This window comes from Lytechinus pictus, chromosome 8, assembly GCF_037042905.1.
Source record: "Lytechinus pictus isolate F3 Inbred chromosome 8, Lp3.0, whole genome shotgun sequence".
Taxonomy (NCBI): Eukaryota; Metazoa; Echinodermata; class Echinoidea; order Temnopleuroida; family Toxopneustidae; genus Lytechinus; species Lytechinus pictus.
Genome location: NC_087252.1, coordinates 13,656,237 through 13,681,662, shown reverse-complemented (window position 1 = coordinate 13,681,662; position 25,426 = coordinate 13,656,237). Strand labels below are relative to the sequence as shown.

Here is a 25,426-nt window from a genome sequence, read left to right as displayed (position 1 = left end):
AGGCCAGCGCGAACTGAAATTTTGAATGCTGACCAGAAAAGGACCTTTTATAAGGACTGCATATAGTTACTCATAAATAGGGTACATATCTTACCAATCGAATAATGCGAGCGCAAAGGGCAAGCTGAAAATTTGTGATATTTGAACATGAAAACCGGAAATTCTAAGCATTTTTGTAACCATGAACAGGATGAGAACCTTACTTAACAGTAATTGAGCACGTTGGCACATTTCATTTAAAAAAGATGCATTTTCCATTAAAGGCATTTTTTCTACGGGTATTTTTTTTTTTTTTTTTTTTTTTTTTTTTGGGGGGGGGGGGGCTGCCCCCAGTTCCGCTGCCTCTGAATAGGCTGAGCACTCATCTATCGGTTGTAGCACAATCAAATCAATGTACTACGTATAAAACAAAAACAATGTACCAACTTTATTTTGCTTGCTTGTTGCATGGATCGAGGGTACCGTAATATTGACTGCATTAAAAAAAAGTGACAAGTTCAGTCAGATTGCGTGTAAATCGACAACGGCGAGGGCCGGAAAGTGACAATATGTTAGACCTTTTCACGATTTTTAGCAAAGGAGGGATTGTTCTTTGGTGTTTCCAAGGGACGTGTCAAGCCTTTGGAGCGCCCGTGAATTCGCTGATTAAAAGTGTAATTCTTCAGGTGGGGAAATTTAGATTTATGTCTATAGTATTTCGCAATAGCTTTCGCAATCGCGCAGTGTTGGCAAATCCGATCTAGGCCTAGTCGTAGCCGTATCTCCCCCCGGACCCGTCGGGCGTAAGGGCCCCGATCCCCCGTCTGACTTTAGTTTGAGCTATAACAGTGCAGTGCGTATTACACAACAAAAAAAAAACGGGACGGTTTATAAAAAAATGTTGTTTCAAATTATGATATCGATATAGGCTTAACTGCAGAATACCCCGCACATTTCATTACCTCAACGTTGGCGAGCCAACGTCACGACCTACGATGTGAAGAATCAGAATCAATCTCGACGTGATCGATCCTGAAGATTCGTTGTCTTGTCAGTTTTTACGATACGACCCGTACCGGTACTGTACTTCCGAGCCATACGAATACACGCGCGCATGCTTGTACTCTCGCGCGCATACCGTTGGCGAGCCAACGACCTACGATGTTCCTACTATGTGCATAGGGTTAGGGTTAGGTTAGGGTTAGGGTTAGGGTTAGGGTTAGGGTTAGGGTTAGGGTTAGGGTTAGTAGCATGCCAAATTCACAACGTTGGCATCGTTGGCTCGTTGGTAGCATGCCAATCTAACAACGTTGGCATCGTTGGTTCGTTGTCAGCAAGCCAATACAAGTCACAACGTTGGCATCGTTGGCTCGTTGGTAGCATGCCAAAGTCACAACGTTGGCATCGTTGGCTCGTTGGTAGCATGCCATGCCAAAGTCACAACGTGGCATCGTTGGCTCGTTGGCAGCAGGCCAAACTCACATCGTTGGCATCGTTGGCTCGATGGCAGCATGCCAAACTTACAACGTTGGCATCGTTGGCTCGTTGGCAGCAGGCCAAACTCACATCGTTGGCATCGTCGGCTCGTTGGTAGCATGTCAAACTCACAACGTTGGCATCGTTGGCTCGTTGGTAGCATGCCAAACTCACAACGTTGGCATCGTTGGCTCGTTGGTAGCATGCCAATCTTACAACATTGGCATCGTTGGCTCGTTGGCAGCATGCCAAACTCACAACGTTGGCATCGTTGGCTCGTTGGTAGCATGCCAATCTTACAACATTGGCATCGTTGGCTCGTTGGTAGCATATGCCAAACTCACAACGTTGACATCGTTGGCTCGTTGGCAGCAAGCCAATACAAGTCACAACGTTGGCATCGTCGGCTCGTTGGCAGCATGCCAAACTCACAACGTTGGCATCGTTGGCTCGTTGGAAGCATGCCAATCTCACAACGTTGGCATCGTTGGTTCGTTGGCAGCAAGCCAATGCAACTCACAACGTTGGCATCGTCGGCTCGTTGGCAGCATGCCAAACTCACATCGTTGGCATCGTTGGCAGCAAGCCAACGCAAGTCAAAACGTTGGCATCGTTGGCTCGTTGGTAGCAAGCCAACGCAAGTCAAAACGTTGGCATCGTTGGCTCGTTGGTAGCATGTCAAACTCACAACGTTGGCATCGTTGGCTCGTTGGAAGCATGCCAATCTCACAACGTTGGCACCGTTGGATCGTTGGCAGCAAGCCAATGCAACTCACAACGTTGGCATCGTTGGCTCGTTGGCAGCATGCCAAACTCACAACGTTGGCTCGTTGACAGCATGCCAAACTCACATCGTTGACATCGTTGGCTCGTTGGTAGCAAGCCAACGCAAGTCAAAACGTTGGCATCGTTGGCTCGTTGGTAGCATGCCAATCTCACAACGTTGGCATCGTTGGCTCGTTGGCGGCATGCCCTATGCAAAAATCGCGTAATCAATCGTTGGCTTGACGTAAACAAGTTCGAATTTTAGTCACAACTCGGCTTTGTTGCAACATCCTTTCATCACATCGTAGGTCGTTGGTCGATTCAAACATCCATGCTCTCGTCGTGCGGGGTATTCTGCAGTTGTTCCTCGATATATTTGATGTTAATAGATGCTCTCAAAAGTAAAATCTTAATATTCTTATCACTATCAGTATCACTCGGACAGTAGAGGTGCACGGCCAATATTATTGGACTCTTTGGAGACTGTCTCCAACGTGGGAGATTATCTCCAATATCAAAGACTTTTGTTAGTTTTGTAAAGAATTTGGGTATCCAATTTCAGAGACAGTCTCCAGTTTTGGAGTCCAATTTCCTTTGTTTACATTTGCTACAAAAGGATTACCTTGGCGGCAAATAAAAATGTGATAAGCAGATTCCTCATGAAAAATTACCCCTTTTCACCGTCTACTTTAAAAATCCACCGTCTACTTCTGTTTTGATAAGGATTTTTGTTGTCATCCACACACAAAACAAATGGGCTTCTGACCTCAGTGAGACAAAATTTTTGATGGAAAAAATTACACTTTTGTTGGTGTTTCTTTTACTCTTTTGCAAAGCAAGTCTCCAATATGGGAGACAATCTCCCATATTGGAGAGAATCTCCCATATTGGCCGTGCGCCTCTACTGATAGATGCTCTCAAATCTTTAGTTTGACTTTGAAATGCCATTTTAAAAAATAAATTTTGTTCATGCTTTGGCTAGTTTGGCTTTGCCTTGGCTTTTACTTAGTTAAACTTTAAACTTAAAGGGGAATCCAACCCAAATAAAAACTTGTTTTTTTATAAGAAAAAGAAAAATCAGGTAAGTTGATAGGTGAAAGTTTGAACAATATTGGACAAATAACAAGAAAGCTATGAATTTTTAAAAGTTGTAAATATTGGTAATCACTAAACTCATGGAGACTTCAAATTGGCCGCATATGGGATGTCATAGTGATGTAAGGCAAGGACTACTCTTCCATGTACTCCAATACATATTATGGCTAAAATGTCATTTTTCCCAAAAGTTTTATTTCAAATTACATTTATCTTTCATGAGGACATTAAACAATATACATGTACTACCTAGGTAATATTCAGATTACTGCCCCAGGGGAATGGGTACTTGAAAGAAAACCACAAATCCCTGATAATAAAGTACATGGCCTATGGGAAAGTTGTCCTTGCCCCTTGTCATAATTTACTTACCCAGTTGCCAATTTGAAATCTACATACTATTAGTGATCTCAAATTTAAAGCAGCTATAACTTTCTTATTGCTTGTCCGATTTCTTTCAAACCTTCTGTTCAATTTATTTTTCTCCTTCCCAATACAACATTTTATGGCCAAGGCTGGATTCCCCTTTAACTTAGTGAACACGGGACGTTTTTGTCGGGGCTCCAAGAGGCTTGGCGCCAGAATGGCAGAAATTAGAAATTCGATGATCAGACTTGCTAATCAGCAGACTTCCTCTTAGTCTTACCTTTTCATTATTTATCTTTGCCATGATTTTCGAATTATGCTGTCAAATATATTGAGGCCTACTTGAATTAATTTGTTTTTTCATTAAAACTTCTTTAACCTTTGAATTTTCTTTCATAAGTTAGAAAAGAAGACTAGTTTTCGTCAACCCAAGCAAGAAGATTTGCATTATTACATGTAATTGGGAGAACTTGTAATTATTTAAATCGTATTTTATTATGTGAAACAAAGTATGCTATGCCTTATGGTACCTTTAAAAAACATGAATCCTATTTTCAAGGGGTTCTTGATTCCTTGACCAAGTTTAATTATGTCATATGTGCTTGACAGGACAAACAGGAAATGATTCATGTCTTTCAATGGCAATGGTGTATTGCAGGACTATTTTGAAGGAGCTTGATATGGCAGATCGGAAAAAATGTATTTACAAAGTTGTGAGCGAGCAAGCAAACAAGCAAAAATTTCCACTTTTTTATTAAAATATCCAATTTTGTGATAGATTTTGACATAATATTCAGAAAATAAAATCATATTTCACTTTCTATCTTTCCTTTTATTTCCTTTCCACTTTTATTTTATTGGGGCGAGCACCCGAGCCCCCACCCATCTATATGTCACTGTTCAAAGGCACCATAACCTTTGTAGCACACGATGAAAGGATTTGAAAAAAAAATACACACTCTGCCATACTTCGGTAGAAATTTTTTTGTTTTTGCTTAAAGAAGGAATATTGAAAGCTAAAACAGAACATATTAAAAAGAAACAACAACAGAATAATTCAAGCAAATAAACAGATTTGAAATTGAATATTGACAGCATAATTTGAAAATTATGGCAAAGATAATGAAAAGGTTAAGATGACGTCTGCTGATTTAGCAAGAAGTCCGATCATCATATTTATCATTTTATGCCATTTTGGCGCAAGCCTCCTTTTTAACCCCAGACAAAAACATTCCGTGTTTGCTCAAGCATGAACGAAACTGAATTTTTTAAATGGCATTTGAAAGATAAGACTTCAGAGCACCTATTAACACCAAAATATAGACATCATAATTTGAAACGAAAATTTTGTAGACTTCAAATCTGACCCCTTTTTTTATACGCACTGTAGATCTATAAAGCCAGGCTAGAGGACTCTGTGATGATATTTTTGAATGATTTTGATATTGTCACTACATCACGGAGTCGGCAAGACTTCCATATGTCCCCTCCACTATTGAAAAAAAATATTATGGAGAAGGTTCATCAAGAATTAGATCTATCTAACATAGGTAGGTCTAGATTTAGACAGCTGGCAGCCGTCTGTTTCGAGAAGTTTTAGAAAATGTTATTATTTTTTTTTATTTCTCCTCGTACACAGGTGGCTTGCGAACGTGCAGCCGCCATTAGGGGGTTAACAATGCAAAATCCCCCCGACGGGGCTCATTGATTTTTGTCCTTATTTCATAAAAATTTATAAATAGAATTGGACCGAAATAAAGATAAACAGGAAAAAATAAACTTAAAAGGATAAAAACAGTGACTTGCTTCAGCTGTCGCGCAGCTCCCACTTCCCTGGTTGATCCGAACTTGAGACGATAACATATAGCCATTGAGTCCCTGTACAGATCCAGTTAGAACTTCGGTCTCTGTAATTGGTGAGTGGAGCCAACAGAGTTCAGCGGAACCAGACTGATCTCGTGTATCCATTCGTAAACACTGCAAATTATACACAGGGGCCGCGGAAGCGGGGGGGGGGGGGCCCACTTTTTTCCAAAACCGTGTACAAAAACGTAAAAATGACCATACACTGTATAAAATGAAGTGCTAATTTAGCACTTATATGCTTTTCACACCACTTTTTTCCCTTAACCCCAGGAAATTGATGGGGCTAAGGGGGGGTCTTAGCCCAACCAATTTCCCGGGGTTAAGCTTAGCCCACTTCGTTTTCACACTACGTTTTAGCAAAGTGGGCTAGCACAGTAAATAGTACAGTACTATCTGGCCCTGCAAAAAGCAGGGTTAGCCGGCTTATTGTGCTAGCACCACAATTGCGGTGCTAAGAGATGTAAGTGTGAAACAAAACAGGGCTAAGGAAATGTGGGGCTAAGTATTAGCCAATCACAGAAGTCGAAATTGCACGATAATCGCGCTCTGTATGGTAAAATCATCAATATTTATGAACTGTGTGATTGCCCGGGGTTAAGGCGTTAACCCCGGCTAAGCAAATAATACGGGGTTAAGAAAGAGAGTGTGAATCGAAAAAAAGATAGTATGGGGTTAAGGATAGTCCGGGGTTAAGGAAATGCAGTGTGAAAAGCATATTACAGTGCTTGTATAGTGATTGCACTACGAGTGTTGATTTTCTAGTTTAAATTTGAACTAGAAAATCAGCACTAGGAGTGCAGTCCATATACAAGCACTGTAAGTGCTAAATTAGCACTTCATTTTTTACAGTGTATGATTGTGATTTTTTGCATGTTCAGCCCCCCCCCCCTACTTTGAAAACTTCCGCGGCCCCTGATACAATAGGGTTGAACTGCTTCGTCATGACGTAGCTTCGATGAACGATTTTAAGAAGTGCCGTATTGTAGAACAAGTTACATGTAAAACAAATATTTTATTTAAGTAAATTATAAAATTTAAATTTTGATTGTACATTCTCCTCGGTCTGAATGATGTAGGCATAGATTCACCAGATTTTTATGAATTTTCTCTTTCTGTTGATTTCAGGAACGTGGAGGAAGCAACTCTTTCAGTCATGGAACTCTTACCCTCAAATGTAAATTAGACAATGAGTTTGAACTCGTATTTGTGGTAAGTGTCTTCATTTAATTTTCACTTAATTTATTTAAGACCATCGTGGCATTATTACATGGTATTATTACATCATGGTTATTATTACATGAAAAAAGCAAATATACCAAGACAGTACAGTTGGTTACTGAATCATTTCTATACAAGTGTTCCCTGTTACAATTGACTGCTGTTGTAAAGTTTCTCTGTATGTATTTATTTGACATCAGGCAAACAATTCATTGTGTACTATCGGTGGCTACATGTCATTTTCACAACCTACTGTACAGCTGAAATTTGCAGTGTTTTCACCAGCTTTAATATTTCAGTGACTTGGGATATTCCAGGGGGCCGTTTCATAAAGCTGTTCGTAAGTTAAGAGCGACTTCAAGAACGACTGGTGATCCTTTCTTACGCCCTAAACCATCGCCAATGAATATACCATTTACCAGAAGAAAGGATCACCAGTCGTTCTTAAAGTCGCTCTTAACTTACGAACAGCTTTATGAAACACCCACCTGGGCTCTTTTGAGCACTTCAGGTGCCAAATTGAACCAACCCCAGTGTAATTTGTTCCCGTCCAGATGACATACACACAAAGTACATGTGTATTTGTGGGCGCGTCATGGTCTAGTGGTTCTGACTCTCGCCTCTCAAACAGAGGGTTGTGAGATCGAATCCTAGCCATGGCGTGTTTTCCTTCAGCACGAAATTTATCCACACTGCTGCACTCAACCCAGGTGAGGTGAATGGTTGCCCGGCAAGATTAAAGGAGAATGAAACCCTTGAAACCAGCTGAATCCATATCAAAGAGAAAAATCAAAGAAACATATTGTTGAAAGTTTGAGGAAGATTGAATGAATAATAAGAAAGTTATGAGCATTTGAATGTCGAGATCACTAATGCCATGTACATGTAGATCCTCCCATTGGCAATGCGACCAAGATCTGTGATGTCACACACGTACAACTCCCTCATTACTTTAGTACTTATTTCACTTATATTCTCACTTTTATAGAGTCTATCACAAGGTGAGGTGTTCTCTTTATGAGAGGACAAGTACAGAGGTTTCACAACATTATATCATTGATGAATCGTTTGTCATATGATTAGAATGAGCAAAAATGTTTTGGGGTATATTTTCAGTGTCCAAAAGGGGAGAGTTGTTCATCTGTGACATCATAGATCTTGGTCGCATTGCCAATGGGAGGATCTCCATAGCATTAGTGATCTGGAAATTCAAATGCTCATAACTCTTCTATTGCTAGTCCTATTTCACTCAAACTTTTGTTGATCTTATTCTTTGATTTTTCTGCTTTCACAAAAGCTAACTTGCTATAAGAGTTTCATTCTCCTTTAATTCCTTGACTGCACGAACGCTGAAAGGCAGCTCGAGGTAATGATAATGATAACAATGCGCCTCGGAATAGATTGTTTCTAGATAGATGGTGCTGTACAAATGCCTATCATTATTATTTTTATTTTAACTTATGTTTTGGGGATGTATGTTTTTGTGTTGGTTAATACTTCACTTTTCTACCTCATTATTCATTGTTTTTGCTTAAATTGCATCCTGTTAACATTTTGCTGAATTGAAGCAACTGAAATTGTTATATGTTTTTGTGACCCACTTCTTTTGGTCTTTTTCAACAGGTTGCGTACCAAAATATATTATCTCTGGCTTACATTGACAAGTTCATTGATGATATTCATCGGGAGTTCAGAGACAAGTATAAGGAGGAGCTGAAGAATGGGAGGATATTTGGCCAATTTGATTTTGGTGATGACTTCCAGCGGGTCTTGAAAGAGGCAGAGAAGAGTAGTGTAGTTGCTAAGAAGGGCAAACAGGTAAGACCCCTCCCCTTTCCCTTCCCTCCCCCTCTTCCTCTCTTTCTCTCCTCCTGTCCTTCCTCTTCTTCTCTCTTCTTCTCTCCCTTCTCTTTCTCATCCCCTCTCCCCTCCCCTCCCCTTCTCCCTCCCCTCCCACTCCCCCCTCCTTCCCCTGACCCTAATGAATGAGAAAAGGGCAGTTTATCCTCTTGGTCTACTAGCAAGTGATAATTATTACTAAAAATGGAATTGTGTCAAGCAAAATCCACTCTGCAAGAGAGCTCAAGGTGTTTTTCAAGAAATTATAAAGGATATTTAATAAGAATTGAACATAAAAGTTTTCAGGTGTTTTTTTTATAATTTAGAAGTTAAACATGTCAAACTTAATATGGTCTAATTTGTAGAATACCATTATTGCTTAACCCACTAGCTTGACTATAGACTTGATCTCATTTGATTTGATTTGATTTGATTTGATTTATTTATTTCTGTTTGGTCTGATCGTCACTTGGTATATCTAACGCCCTGATGGTCAGATTTCCACTCATTACATGTATTTTGCACTTTAATAGCTGAATGAAAAGTTGGGCCATTAATAATTGATCTAATCATACAAAAAAGTGTTGGGAGACCAAGTGGACATTAGATCGATGGGTAGGCCTTCAGACTAATAGGCAAACTGGTAGATGAAGTATGATAGACCTGAAACTGGACTTCAGCTGTAAACCAAATGGCAAATACTGAAGTCCTTGGAGATTTTTTTTTTATTCCGATGGAAGGAGAGGATGAAGTGAAGCAATAGTAAACATTTCATCCAAAATCTGTTAAGTTAAATACCACCAACATTATAATGGCAGTGGGTCAATCATCTTTTTCTTTCTCATGGTGATCTTCAAGTTAGCAAATATAATTTTTCATGTACATATGTTTAAACCAAAATTTTTTGCCAATGATTCTGCAGATGAAGACTTTTGGAGAGTCTCACAAATCTAAGAAGACAGTTGGATCCATGATTATAGACACAAGCAAAGAAGAGAAGAACATCACCAATAAAACTAAGAAAGGAGGTAACTTTTAGTATAAATTATCATGATTAATATTATTTCCATTTTTTGCAATCTGGACATTTTGCTGATATATTAAAAAGCAACCTCGCTTTTTCCAGATATCTGATGTGATCTATCTTTTACACATCAAATAAGTCCTCTGTTTATTATTTCCTTCCCTTTCTTGTTCAAAACTAAGTTGCTAGGGTGAGAAATGTCCGGAGCGAGCTTGCCACCTGTATTACTTGTAGTAACATCTTGTTGTTATTATTAAGTGATCTGTCAATCGACAGATCAACTATTAATTTCGTACAAATTTTCTTTTTTATTATTTATTCTTATTTTTCCGTCCTTTTCTTGTTAGCACAAAATCTCCAAATCTACATCTTCAATTTTCTTCAAAATATCATCAGATATGGGGACTTATCATGTCATCTGTATGAAACAAGTTCAAGGTCAAAAGGTCATCATGACGTCATCTACACGCCATTTTGTAAAATCACATTATCAATCATATCTTCATTATCAATTATCAAAAATTAACAATATTTACATCACATTAACTTCAGGTCAAGGGTCAACTGTCCATGTCATCAAAGGTAATGTAGAGGTCAAGATGTGCGTGGACGCGCACATCAAAATTTCAAAATGCTCAAAATCACTTTTTTACCAAAGTAGAATATGAATTAGGTCATTTTAAACATTTCAAAAGTTTGCACGCTTGTAACGGCACTATATTATAGGATCGCCATTTTTTCATATCAATGCATCGATGATATAATTCTGAGTAATTTGATACCTTGATCAACCTTCTACGACAACTATTAACAGAATTAGCCTCCATCAAAGTTTACAGCACGCGCATACGCGCGCACTAACCATAGACAATATATGTGCAAAAACATGCCTATACAAAATTCATTATAGCTCTTCAGGAAGCCCATTGACCCCCAATTTTTTTTTCATGTCACATTTGACCCTAAATTTCATCATGACGTCATCAAAATGGCGTTGGAACTCAAAATTTCCATTTTGCTACTTATGACGTCATTATAGTTTTGCAAATGTGATTCTAACTCCGTAAATATTTGGTCAATTTTCGCTTGGTTTTTGATATGTTGTAGCTGAGGACTTACTCTATCTGAAATGATAGCTATATTTTCATTTTAGGGAACAAATCACCCTTTAAAATGGCGATTTATAGAGGCATGTCATTTTCACTCATTTTGCATGCAATCTCTATGGGAAATGGCTTTTTCTCAAAATTGGATTCTACATTCCTCTATTTCGCGAGCCATGTCTCCATTATTTCTTTCAGTTTTCTCTGAGCTTTAAGTATGTTATAGCTGAGATTCTCCTATCGTAAGTGTTGCCTTCATTTTCTGATCAGATGCCGGGATCATGCCCGTATTTCACTTGCAAAATGGGATTAGAGATACTCTTAATTTGCTTATGTGTAAAGTCTATGGGAAATAGTGTAGAGCTAATTGGTAAGGCATCAGACTTGCGCCTCAAAGGTCCACGGTTCGAGCCCAAGGGTGAACATGAGATTTTTTTTTCTTTTCAACATTTCACAAATGGTCCTTTATGACCATTACAATGAATATAAACCATTGAACAATAAAAGAGATTAAAATACATTTTAACATAAGATGTACAATATGTGTATCACCTGCACCTATATCACACTACTTTCTCATTTCCCTCTTTTCAAGAGTATTCAACATGTTCTTTTCGTAATGTAAGTTCAGTTTTCATCATGATGATCATATTGATCTCAATTAACATGGTGATTGTATTCGTGATCATAAAAATCAGAGACGGATCACCTAATTCGTCCTCATGACGAATTAAAATTCAAGTTATGATATTATCATTTATCATATTAATCGAAATGTGGAACTTACACAAATAAATTGTTCTACATTCTCTATTTCATCTTCTATCCAAGCACATAATCTCAATGTTGATCGCAAAATGGCCCCTATACATGTACCTCTACTTTACTATTCTTGTACATTCTAACTTCACTTCCATGGTCTAGGTATATAGATATTTTTCCTTCCTTTCTAAGTATTTGAAATGGGTTATGTGCCTCTAATCATGACCATGGCTTTCCTTTACTCAACTAACCTACTAACCTACTTAGCCGCCAGTCCTCTGGTTGCTTGCTTACGAGCATTTATGCTTTCTTAGCAATCAGGTAAAAATCACCACCATTTACCTTTTATTAATTATCCTACTAACTAACCGACTTACATGAATGAATTGCTATCATGTTTACTATTCACTTGCTCTTTTTCTCCATTTCAATGATTTTTTTTTTAATCAATATTTTTTCCTTCCTTTCAGGTAAGACAGAGTCTAGCCCTCAGCCCGCCAAGAATCCCGTAAAACAGCCAGAAACCAATGGCAATGGGAGTCTGGATGAAGAGACTATTAGACGCAACAGAGAGAAGCTGTTCAACAGAAACAAGCCGAAGAAACAAGAGAAATCACCGTAAGTTTATTCCAGGGGAGTATTTCACAAAGCATCTTCTCAGTGATTTTCACTGACTAGTTTGTTCTGAGCCAATCAGATGTGGGCATTTTAGTAGCTTATAACAGTTTTCTGTGAAAGTCACTGACCTTTTGTTTCATGAAATGTACCCCCGTGAAATGTAATGTGCACATCTCTATTGTTTTGTGTGTATGTGCAACAGACTTTTGCACTCTCTGGCCTGTACTCTCAACTCTGGTTTCATTTAAACTCCCGTTTAAAGTTGTGGTGTAACTATGGATAGCCAATTGTGACATAAATCTCTAACAGTAGAGGTTCAATGGCCCGTATTCTGAACTCGGGTTTAAATTAAACCATGGTTCAAAGTTGTGGTTTAAATATGAAGGACCAATTGAAGTGCAAATCCCTAACAGTACCCATTCAATTTATTAACTGATATGATATCCAAATCGTTCATAATTGTGTGGGAATGATAACTTAAGTATTTTTCTTCATAATGAAAGCAGAAGGAAACAAAATGGTAAACATAAGAAATATACAATATAATTATAAACAGAATTTTTGAACTTTTGTCCTCCCTTAATTTTAGCACAGAGTTAGACTGTGGTCTAAGTTAAACCTGACTTCAGAATACGGGCCATTGTATCAGCTGATTTGACTCTCAAATAATTCTCAACTGTGTGGGAAAAAATTAGATAAATAAGATATATGTTTTCATCGTTAAAGAATTAGGAAGGACCGCAGTAAACATAAGAACCATACAATGTAAACAAATTCTGACATGTTTGGCTTCCCATAATTTCAGGACAATTAGACCATGGCTTAAGTTAAACTGACTTCAGAATACGGGCCTGTGTCTATTGTGAATGATATGTAACTTAAGTCAAAGTTGGCAGTCCGCTGTATGTTACTTTAGTCGAACAAAGCGGGCAAAGAATTAATAGTGAACAAGATATAGGCGCTATGCTTAATATTATTATTGATCATCATTTATTTTTTTAATTATCAATTTTAGTTTATTTTATTGAACAAATATTTACACAATCATGAAAGTTGGAAAGAACATTACAAAAAAAGAGTAAAAAGGAAGTAAAATATAAACAAAAAATAAGCAAATATAGGCGGAGGCCCGTATTCTAAACTCGGGTTTAAATTAAACCCTGATTTAAAGTTGTGGTTTAACTATGGAGAGCCAATTGGAGCACAAATCCCTTACAGTACACATTCAATTTACTAACTCATATGACATCCACATAGTACATAATTGTCTGGGAATGATAATTGAAGTATTTTTCTTCATTATGAAAGCAAAAGGAAACAAAATGGTGAACATAAATATACAATATAAACATAATTTTGATTTTTTGGCTCCCTATAATTTTAGCACAGAGTTAATCCTGACTTCAGAATACGGGCCAGAATATTGAAGTATAAACATGTAATTATCCATTTTTTATTGCAGAAAAGTGATTTCTAAGCCGACCAAGAAACCAAAAGTAGCGACAACATGGGGAATGGGAGGAAATGCTAAAGATATGGACACACTGGATTGGAGTGAGAAGCCTCCAAGTACCAATGGAACAAGTGATAATCAGAACGGAGATAAGGAGTTTGATATAGAGGATGAGGTAAGGGAAGGATAGAGAAGGGAGGGGAGGAAGAGAGATAGGGGGGATGCTAAAGATATGGACACACTTGATTGGAGTGAGAAGCCTCCAAGTACCAATGGAACAAGTGATAATCAGAACGGAGATAAGGAGTTTGATATAGAGGATGAGGTAAGGGAAGGATAGAGAAGGGAGGGGAGGAAGAGAGAGAGGGGGGGTGCTAAAGATATGGACACACTTGATTGGAGTGAGAAGCCTCCAAGTACCAATGGAACAAGTGATAATCAGAATGGAGATAAGGAGTTTGATATAGAGGATGAGGTAAGGGAAGGATAGAGAAGGGAGGGGAGGAAGAGAGAGAGGGGGGGGGGTTGCTAAAGATATGGACACACTTGATTGGAGTGAGAAGCCTCCAAGTACCAATGGAACAAGTGATAATCAGAACGGAGATAAGGAGTTTGATATAGAGGATGAGGTAAGGGAGAGAGAGAGAGAGAGAAATAGAAGGAGGGGGTGTTTGCAAAAGATACAGAGATATGGACGCACTCAATTGGAGTAAGAAGTTCCCAAGGAACTGTGGGCCCTGTGACAACAGAGCAGCATACAAGAGTTTTCCTTATTAGTTTATAAGGGTTCCCAGCCCATCAGGGAACATTATGTTACTTTTTACAGTCAGGAAAAATCAAGGAATTTGATTTAAAATATACCTCATATCAGGGAAAAATCAGAATTTTGATCAGCCCAAAAGTCGAGAGCATGGTAGTAAGTCAGACTCTGTTATATTTTGTTGCATATCAAAACAACATCCATTGAATGACTGGTTATGGTGGTACTAATTCATTTTACATTATTGTTTTTATACTGAAAATACACTGCAACAACTTAGAAAACATACAAAACTGGGAATGGGTTTGAAACTTTGAATGATTATCAGTGAATTTTTTTAAATTCATCAGGGAAAAATCAGAGAATTTTGTTTTCTTGAAAAGCTGGGAACCCTGTTATAATGACCAAGTGTTTCGTTTTAAAACATTATGCTATTAAAAGAGAAAAAAAAAGTGAAATTGCAGAATATTGCACCTGTCATTTTTCATAATCGCATGAAATCAATACTGGGTAACGTCAGTTATCCATATCAAAATCTGTGGTGATTTGTTGGGGCATGCACTTCAGGTTGCAGTTAGCGCAGCAGCTGATCAATGCTACCACTTCTACTGCTAGCTAGCTTGGCTGATTTCTCCTGCTCTACAGAATGTTTGACAGTTCAACAACTTGGAGGATTTTTAAAAAGTATGGTGTTACCAAATGGGAAACAATGGGAATTACCTCTCACAGCACATACAGGTACTTGAAAGGAAATTTTCGCTATCAATAGGTGATAACGCTGAGTATTAGCTATATGTGATAAGGAGAATTGTACATGTAGCTCTACACTAATGTGATAAACCCTGCTGACGTTTCCTCCAGGGCATCTTCAGAATCTTTGATTAAGTCTAAGCCCTTTTGGACCAAATTACCATTGTCATTCTATTTACCTTTATTTCCCATTTCTTATGTATCAAGTCTGCCTGGGTTGGCACGATGAAAGGAGAGCTGCCAAACATCGATGGACTGAATGAAGGGGAAGGCGAGGAAGAGGAAGAAGAGGAGGAGGAAGAGGAAGAGATTCAGACAGCCAGCAAACCAAAGTAAGTCTGTCATTGAATGACTATTTTCACTGCCTAGGGAGCATTCTTGCCAGTTTGTACTCACTAGGTCTACTATCAGATGGTCTATTCCTCAGATCATCCGACATTGTCATGAACAATGATGATGATAATGATACTCTTGTCTAATAACATTGCCATCCCACAGTGCTTTAGTTCTCAAAGAATAGTCTTTGTTTTGTTTCACAGAGCCCAGTCCAAGACTGGTAGTTGTTTTGGAATGTTTTTTTGTTAGACAATCTGTTGATGATGACGATGATGATGGTGATGATGGTGATGATGATGATGGTGATGATGATGATGGTGATGTTGATGATGATGATGATAATATTGCTTTTCTCACAATGCTTAACTCTCAAAGAATGTTCTTTATTTCATTTTCACAGAGCCCAGTCTAAGACCGGTAGTCGATTTGGGATGTTTAACATGTTCCGTGGTCTGGTGGGTTCAAAGACACTGGACAAACAAACTCTCACTCCTGTCCTTGATAAGATGAGGGATCACCTGACAGGTATAAATATTTAAGCTAGTTTTTGCTGTGCTGTTTAAAGGGGAAGTTTACTCTGATAAAAAGTTTGTTGTAGAAATACCAGAAAGAAATAATGAAAAAAATATTGGTGAAGCTTCAAGGAAAAACCATCAAAAATCAAGACACTTATTAAAGTAGGACCCCCCCAAAAAGAAAATCATGACCAAAAAAAAGGGAGAAAAGGAAAATGAAAGATATAGGGGTGAAATGTGATATTATTTTCAGAGTATTATGTCAAATCTATCGCAAAATTAAAATTTTGTATTGTAAAGGTAAGAATATTTGCTTGGTTGCTAACTTTCTTCACTTGCCCCATACACCATGTCTGGCCCCTCAAAACTTTTGGCTTCTTGCGCTTCTGCTATGTTATGCACTACGAATTTGAATTTGTTTTTTTTTTTTTCAGCTAAGAACGTTGCTAGGGACATTGCTGAAAAGCTGTGTGAGTCTGTGGCAACAAAGTTGGAAGGCAAAGTCTTGGGAACTTTTGAAAGTAAGTAATGCATGGATGAAGCAAAAAACATGTCTTCCTCTGTATTTAATTGAAGACTGGCTGCATGTGTCAGTCCAGACAGATGTCAGTACTTGGTACAGAAATTCCTGTTATGGTAAAATCATTCCAGTTGGTAAAATTCTAGAATATTTTATTCTTCCTACAAAATTGGTGGGCAAACTTTCCCCAGGTATTATTTCTACCTTGATAAATTATTCTGTTATCCTCCAACTCAAAGTAACTAATGTTTTGGTTTTCCATGGGGGAAATGAAGCTCGTATAATATATATTATATATTATTATATAAATTATTCTGTTATCCTCCAACTCAAAGTAACTAATGTTTTGGTTTTCCATGGGGGAAATGAAGCTTGTATAATATATATTATCATTTACATGTAGTGTAAAATTTTTTTGCTAATGGTATTGTATTTTCTCTCTGAAAGATGCTCCTCTTCGTCATTTTATTGTCTCGCCTCGAGACTATAGGCAACACTTTCCCGACAGCTGCAAATCTGTTTTCAAGTGTGAAATCAGTGCCTGTATTATTTCATGGTTTTGCTTCTGTTTTTCTCTCTCTCTTATTCTCCAGGAGTAACATCGGTAGTAAAGGAAGCCCTACAGGAGTCATTGGTCCAGATCCTGTCACCAAGACGACGCGTAGACATCCTCCGAGATGCCCTAGATTCCAAGGCCCATAACAAGCCGTTTTCCATCACGTTCTGCGGGGTGAATGGTGTGGGCAAATCTACCAACCTAGCCAAGGTAGTTTTAAGATCATTATGTTTCTTTCTGGGCTTTTCGGAGCCATCTCACAGCAGAAGGGGGTTGAATCAACCCCCATGATATCTCTACCTTAGTTTACGTGGTTTACGCAGGGTAAAAATTGGCAGGCATCAAGCAAGTCATCCGTCACTTAGTCTAGAATATTGTATCTATATGTATGTTTATTAGTCAAAAAAAGTTTTAATTATACTATTTGTATTCAGGGTTCCCAGCCCATCTGGGAAATCAGTGAAAATTATTTTACTTTTTTCCAGTCAGGGAAAAATCAGGGAATTTGATGAAGAATACCTCAAATCATGGAAAAATGCCTCAAGTGAGGGAAAAATCAGGAAATTTTGATCATCCGTAAAGTCGAAAGCACAGTAGTCAGTCAGACTCTGTTATATTTTTGTTGCTTATCAAAACAACATCCATTGAATGACTGGTTATGATGGTACTAATTAGTTTTACATTATTGTTTTTATAGCGAAAATACATGTAATTCACTGCAACAACTTAGAAAACATGCAAAACTGGGAATGGGTTTAAATAATTATCAGGGAATTTTTAAACTTCATCAGGGAAAAATCAGGGAATTTCGTTTTCTTGAAAAGCTGGGAACCCTGGTATTTGTACTATTTACATTTGTATGTAGGAAATCATGAAGATATTCCAGTTAATCCTATTCAGGCTGGACTTTGTTGGCTACGCTATATATGGTGGAAGGGGGGCAGATTTTACAAACGTGCGATCCTGAATATTATGCATGTGGCAGCAACCTAATTTGGTATACAATTCTGGTTCAATATGTATGTTCTGATTTTGTTTCTATTGAATAGATCTGTTTTTGGTTGATTGAGAATGGTTTCCGAGTGCTGATTGCCGCCTGCGATACCTTCCGAGCCGGTGCTGTTGAGCAGCTTCGCACCCACATGCGCCATCTCAATGCGCTTCACCCTGCCGAGAAGCACGGGGGTCACGCTGCGGTTCAGCTCTATGAGAAGGGATACGGCAAGGACGCAGCAGGTATCGCCATGGAAGCCATCAAGTTTGGTGAGTTTCCTTGCAGTTTATATACTTATAGTGTTGCCCAGATTTGGGCATTGAAAAGAGTGATAATACAGTATTTTATTACTTTTTTTTATCATTAAAAAATGATTTAACGATTCGCTGAAATATTATTTTAAATCTTTCGCCAATATTTTACAATACGTCTTTATTATTATTATTAATATTATTATTGTTATTGTTATTATTATGTCTATTTTTTATTATTATCGTTTGTTCATTTTCCATGCCTTTTTCTCTCCTTTATCAATGTGTTGCAGCCCGAGATTATCGTTTTGATGTGGTGTTGATAGACACTGCTGGTCGAATGCAGGATAATGAACCACTCATGAGGGCGCTCTCCAAAGTAAGCTTTTGTTTTGGGCAATTCCATAAAATGATCAACCTTTTTGTATGTCCGACCCCCATTTTTCTCAAATTTTACTTATTTTCATAAACTGACCAAGTCATGGTGCTTTGAGAATATTACAGACTGTCAAAAGAACCAGAAATCAGAGACAGAAAATTTTGTGAAGGTCCCATATATAGGGGGTCGGACATTTTATGGAATTACCCTTTTAGGATTCTTCATATTTTTAAAAATCTATTTATTTGATTTCCAGGCATGATAATTACAAATATGACAGATACAATAGAAACATTACAAGAGAAATATAAAATTGAGCACCAGCCAATGCCTGGGGATTACTTAAAAGAATTGAAAATTCTGTCGAGAGGTTCTTCCTATTAGCTGGTTTATATTTATGATTATGTTGGCTTATTGGTGCTTGACAAGGAGTTTTCGCATTTACTACGGAGACACTCTCTACAACGCATCGATTCGTTTGAAAATGCAATTAATATCACAATGGAGAGCTGAGAGGCTTTTGTTCAAAGTTGGTGGACTGAGACAGCAGATCATCCAAAATTTGCACCGGACAAACAATTACAAATATTTTGTCGTCCAGAGTCGAGAGATTCCGACGCTGTCCTGGTCCACCAACTTTCGACAAAAGCCTCTCAGCTCTCCATTGTGATTTGACTTGCATTTTCAAAGGATTTGGTGCTCAAAGTGAAAAGTTGGCATATTATATTGTAACAAAGGACTTGCATGTATGTCCAGTTCAAGGGTTGTGTGAACTTTTAATTGTTAAACAAAACATCTGTTGATCTGTTTCATTTTTGTCTCACCTGCATAGCAGAGTGAGACTATAGGCGCCGCTTTTCCGACGGCGGCGGCGGCGTCAACACCAAATCTTAACCTGAGGTTAAGTTTTTGAAATGACAGCATAACTTAGAAAGTATATGGACCTAGTTCATGAAACTTGGCCATAAGGTTAATCAAGTATTACTGAACATCCTGCCTGAGTTTCATGTCACATGACCATGGTCAATGGTCATTTAGGGTCAATGAACTTAGACCATGTTGGGGGAATCAACATCAAAATCTTAACCTAAGGTTAAGTTTTTGAAATGTCATCATAACTTAGAAAATATATGGACCTAGTTCATGAAACTTATACATAAGGTTAATCAAGTATCACTGAACATCCTGCATGAGTTTCACGTCACATGACCAAGGTCAATGGTCATTTAGGGTCAATGAACTTTGGCCGAATTGGGGGTATCTGTAGATTTACCATCATAACTTTAAAAGTTTATGGATCTGATTCATGAAACTTGGACATAATAGTAATCAAGTATTACTGAACATCCTGTGCAAGTTTCAGGTCACATGATCAAGGTCAAAGGTCATTTAGGGTCAATGAACTTTGGTCAAATTGGGGTATTTGTTGAATTACCGCCATAACTTTGAAAGTGTGTTGGTCTAGTTCATAAAACTTGGACATAAGAGTAATGAAGTATCACTGAACATCCTTTGCGCATTTTAGGTCACATGACCAAGGTCAAAGGTCAATGAACTTTGGCCATAATGGGGGTATCTGTTGAATTACCATCATAACTTGGAAAGTTGATGGATCTTTCTCTTGAAACTTGGACATAAGAGTAATCAAGTATCACTGAACATCCTGTGCGAGTTTCAGGTCACATGATCAAGGTCAAAGGTCATGTAAGGTCAATGAACTTTGGCCACGTTGGGGGTATTTGTTGAATTACCATCATATCTCTATAAGTGTATGGGTCTAGTTCATAAAACGTGGAAATAAGAGTAACCAAGTATCACTGAACATCTTGTGCGAGTTATAGTAGTTTTCAAAATCAGCACTGCTGCTATATTGAATCGCGTGATGCAGGTGAGACGGCCAGAGGCATTCCACTTGTATACATGACGAAAACCTTTCATTTGAAAACACTATACCCCAGTTTCCCTCAATCAATTCTCTTCTCCAAGTACGACAAACCATAACTGCCCCAAGCAAGCAATTTAAGTATCAAAACACCTGTTTCTTGACCTCGGTCCGAAGATAACACAACAGCCCGAGCAAAGCATGCCGTCATTTTAATTCACTTACTTTCCTTATTTCGAGGTCGATTTTCTTCGTTCGAACTTGAAAATGGACTAACATTGGATTTCTGAATACAATATGCATTTGAAAACGTGATTAAATATCGAATACAATAGTTTCATTCCGAAGGTCCTACTACAGGCAGAGAAGTCTTACGTAATAGCACAGCTGTTGTTTATCATTTCGTCCTTGGCTCAACGCTCATAATCTGGCCTGTGGAGGTAAAATTGAGACAGCGGGGATTACCTGGCCTAGCGGGATTGATCAGGCGGGTGTTTCATAAAGCTGTTCGTAAATAAAGAGCGACTGGTGATCCTGTCTTGCGGTAAATGGTACACACCATTGGCGAAGATCTAGCGCGCGAGAAAGGATCACCAGTCGTTCTTAAAGTCGCTCTTAACTTACGAGCAGCTTTATGAAACGGCCCCCTGGGCTTGGAAATGATTTTGGGATTTACAAACGCAAAATGGGGTATAGAACCGCAGTTTGCAATCTGAACTGCGGTCTTTCTCCAAACGGGGGTTTGACGTAATGATTTTTGCCATCTCTTTCCACATTCATGCTAATTTGCCCTTGTTTTTTTCTAGGAATATCATTGTCCATGCTTTTTCTGATCACAAACATCCAGAAAATAATGTATTTCAATCTGTAAAACTCAAAAGAATGATGCAGTTATGAAGTTTGGCTAGAAACAGTCTTCACATTGGATTTGCGTACATGAAATTACAATTTTGAGCAATTCATGGTATGACATGCATGTACACAATGTTCATAGTATCTTAACTGCGTAGTATCGGAACGGCTTACCTGGGGGTCACAAATTTGGTGTCTAAAGTTGCATAAGATTTCAAAGAAAAATGATTTCAAATGAAGTGGCACAAACCTTTAACGTAATAAAGGTATATCGCAAAAAAATATTAGGGGGTCTTTTTATGGTTAAGACGAGACAAGAGTGCAATCATAAATCCTGAAAATAATGTGAAGAATTCTGTGTCTGTCCAAAATTCAGTTGATCAAGGTGAATCGTCCTGACCTGGTTCTGTTTGTCGGTGAAGCCCTCGTTGGCAATGAAGCCGTTGATCAGCTCACCAAGTTCAACCGTGCTCTAGCTGATTTCTCTGACTCTGATGACCCCCGCCTCATCGATGGAATAGTCCTCACCAAGTTTGACACCATTGATGATAAGGTTTGGAACGTTCCATTTTACCATCTGAAATGGGGGTGTGATGATGAATGTTCACAATGTATGTTATTGCATGAGCAACGAGATTTTTCTATCTCTAATTTGGGATAAATGCCATCTTTGAATGGCTTATGCTACCAGAAGGATGGGTGACGTTCTTACGTCACTCCTTTAGCTGACCCTACTCATGATAATTTGAGAGTATTACAACTTTTCATGTGAACTAGTCTACAGAGACATGAACACACATACATTGTATCTTATGGAATTGCCTGACCATAATAATAATAATGATGATAATAACAACGACAGCAATGATAATAATTATGATGATAATTATAATAGTAATAATGATGAAAAATGATAATAGTAATAATGATAATATTAATGATAATAATATCCTCATTTTACTAATGTCCGTCTCGCAGGGGTGTTTTTTTTTTTTTTTTTTTGCTGATTTCTGATATTTTGTGTTTTTATTTGTACCTTATTTTCAGCTTATTTGTTTAACTTATTGTGTACTTTGTACAAAGTATAGGAGCTTTTGCAATTTCAGCTATTGATCTCACCACCTTGACCATTATACTGTTCTTGTCCACTTGCCAGGTTGGAGCGGCCATCTCAATGACCTACACCACCGGTCAGCCGATTGTCTTTGTGGGAACTGGACAGACCTACCGTGATCTCCGTAACCTCAACGTCCAGGCCGTGGTCAATGCTCTCCTCAAGGCCTAGTCATATTGATCCCATTTACTACTGAATTCTGTAATTCTTCTCTTGGCATTGGTGAGGTCAGCCTTAGGTCAACATGAGGCAGTCTTAAATTTAGTATCCAAGTCATACATGTATGTTTAGGGGTATGATGTCTATTGCTTGTCAACTTAAGTCTTTTTTTTGTGACATTCTTGATAAGAAAAGAAACTATTCATTTGTTTACTTTCTTAAGAAAAAATGACAGATTCCTTGCTTTCCATGGCCATAGTATCAAGTCATATTTCAATTATTCTTAGACAGATTTCTACTTTACTGCAGAAAACAGTATGACATTGCTCTGCAGTTAAATTTCAGTAAATATTGAATCGAATTGAGGTGAATTAAATTTGTTCTGAAACTGTCAAATATTTATAGTCAATTTGCTCTGTCAAGAAATCAATTTATTATTTTGACATATAACCTCATTTAGGGTACATGAACATTTCTTTATGAATTGATACTTATAATCTCTTGATTATCCATAAACTCTTTTCTTGTATTCTTGGCCATGGCCTGCAAGGCAGTCATAATTCCAGTTTCTATTTGCCATTATGGAGATGCAATATTAAAAGATAGTACAGTGAGTTGATTGTAAGTGTATTGGAGAAGAAGAATATATATATTTTTGATGGAGATATGAGAAAGTTTCTGTAAGAGAGAGAAAAGAAGTAAATCTCTCAAATTATGTGTTAACCCTAAATAGACTGGGCTATTTTGATGCCTAAGAAGACTGGGGGGGGCTGATTCAGCCCCCCCCCCCTATGATCTCGGCCGTCGACCGCGCGATCGGGACGAAAATTGGCACGTGCGTTACCCATGGCATAATCTCCAAGACTGTATGATCAAATTTTCTGAAAAATCTCAATTCATTAATTATGCTAATTTATGCGTAAAATAAAAGATTTGCTCTAATTAATTAAATAAGGCCTCTAATCTGCTAATTTTTTATTCACCGACTCTTTGTAGGATTCTGATCAAGTGTACGCTTAAAAAAATTCAATGTCACAATTCTTTTCTTATGTATTTTATTGTTTTTAAAATTTCTTATGTATTTCATTGTTTTTCCACTTTTTGTTTTTTATTGCTTTTTCAATGGAAATCGTCCGCTACTTTATTCTGACCATAAACAAGATGAAATTAATTGAGTTTGATTAGTAAAATTGAAAATAATGATACATTTATGAATTTTGGCTAAAAACACAATTTGCATTGGATTTGTACACAAATTCACGTTTTTGAGCAATTTCGGATCGACATGCACTTACAAAATGTTGCGTAATTTCGGAACCACGTACCCAGGCGTCGCAAATTTGGTCTCAAAAGTTGCGCAAGACTTGAAAGAAAAAAGTCATGGAATGGCGCGGCGCCAGCTTTTTGCGTTACAGATTTATTGCGAAAAATGTGGAGGGGGGGCTGAATCAGCCCCCCCCCCCCCCAGTCTTTTTAGGGTTAAAGTAGCCTACTGTGCAAACCCTTCACTCAGGTTTAATAAGGGTCTGAATATCGAGCCCACAATGGCTTGTGTACTGAAGGCCCTGAAATTGAAACAGCAAGTTTTATATGTGCTAGTCTTGTGTGAATACCCACTTGTTGACAAAGTTCAATCAGGGTTTGTGTCAAATTAGTATTACAGAGATTATTACCGAAGTAAGAGTGTATTACTAAAGTCTGAGAGTGTATTACTAAAGACTTATTTCAACACATTTTTCGGCCATAGAAAAAACCTTTTCCATGTAGGAATGGGTTATTTTAGTTGATTTTCAGACTATATATCAATTCTCATATGGCACCATAGGTTGCAACAATGTGTGTTAATGCTTATAGCTGCTTGGGCAACAAATCATTGTGGGGTTTTTAGGAAGGTTTGTTTTGCAAGAGATGTGTTTGGAATTGGATTCAAGATACATGGATACCATAGCACTGTGTCTGAAGGGATAGACTAGTCTTCCTGTCTTCACTAACCAATCCTTTTAAAAGATTTAGGGAAATCTATTGGCCTTTTAAATCATTTAATCTCCATTTCTTTACAGGATATATTATATTGCCATTATTTCTCTGTAAATCCGTCAATAAGGTGGAAAGGTATTACGATGCCTTCAGATTCTTCTTTGAAAATGAGGACCAAATTCTGAATTATCATTGGGAGTTGCATAAATCAAGAAGCTAGAATTTTATGAATTAAATGATTCAATTGTTTATTGTTCAATTTATTATTTTATTGTTCAATTATTTGATTATTTTTTTATCATTATCATGATCATTTGTATATTTGATTATTACTTTATTATTCAAATTTATTATTTTTTATTTTTTTGTTAATATCATTATTATTCTTATTGTTTTATTATTATCATTGTTATTGCCATTGTTAATAAATGTAATTTTCTCGTTATTGATTTATGTATTCTTCATTGATTGATTGATTTAAATATTTTTTTTGGGGGGGATCTTAGTTGCTATCTTTCAAATGGACAATCACTTATTACCACTTGAATTTTTGTTTTACATTTCCTTTAATATCGACCCGTTACTTCAGCAATTGAGTTGGATGTCATGTTCACCTGCTTAATGATATGGCTTTATTATCTGTGTTCTGATTTTTTTTCTCATGATTTATTTTTTTGTATATTTTTTTTTGTTCAGGAGAAAAATGCAATTTACAAACAGGCAGTTGCCAGGTATTTAGAAATCATACCTGATGAATAACGCACCTTCACCTGTGATATTTTCTTATTGTTATTGTTACTTTTATTTCCAATTGTTT

General features: G+C 37.5%; 1 protein-coding gene across 2 annotated transcripts; it reads left to right on the top strand.

Moving 5' to 3' along the window:
• The first annotated feature begins 471 nt into the window (after positions 1-471).
• LOC129266306 (signal recognition particle receptor subunit alpha-like) lies at positions 472-24,614 on the top strand. 2 transcript variants are annotated; one of them, XR_010294414.1, is made up of 15 exons: positions 472-665; positions 6,673-6,756; positions 8,389-8,583; positions 9,527-9,632; positions 11,964-12,111; positions 13,574-13,739; positions 15,282-15,406; positions 15,811-15,935; positions 16,360-16,446; positions 17,039-17,211; positions 18,051-18,264; positions 18,540-18,625; positions 21,736-21,912; positions 22,516-23,348; positions 24,110-24,614. XR_010294414.1 is itself a non-coding variant. In XM_064103602.1 (14 exons), the coding sequence occupies exons 1-14, from the start codon at positions 549-551 to the stop codon at positions 22,642-22,644; spliced, it is 1,932 nt and encodes a 643-aa protein (XP_063959672.1). In that variant the 5' UTR covers positions 500-548; the 3' UTR covers positions 22,645-23,999. The 2 variants fall into 2 exon arrangements, 1 of the variants encoding a protein (XP_063959672.1); XM_064103602.1 differs by lacking the exon at positions 24,110-24,614 and having other exon boundaries at positions 500-665; positions 22,516-23,999.
• The last annotated feature ends 812 nt before the right edge of the window (positions 24,615-25,426 follow it).

Coding starts and splice junctions, on each gene's coding strand:
- LOC129266306 (XM_064103602.1), top strand. CDS start 549: ATGTTAGACCTTTTCACGATTTTTAGCAAAGGAGGGATTGTTCTTTGG. Junction 666..6,672: donor TTAAAAGTGTAATTCTTCAG/GTGGGGAAATTT, acceptor TGTTGATTTCAG/GAACGTGGAGGAAGCAACTC. Junction 18,265..18,539: donor CATGGAAGCCATCAAGTTTG/GTGAGTTTCCTT, acceptor AATGTGTTGCAG/CCCGAGATTATCGTTTTGAT.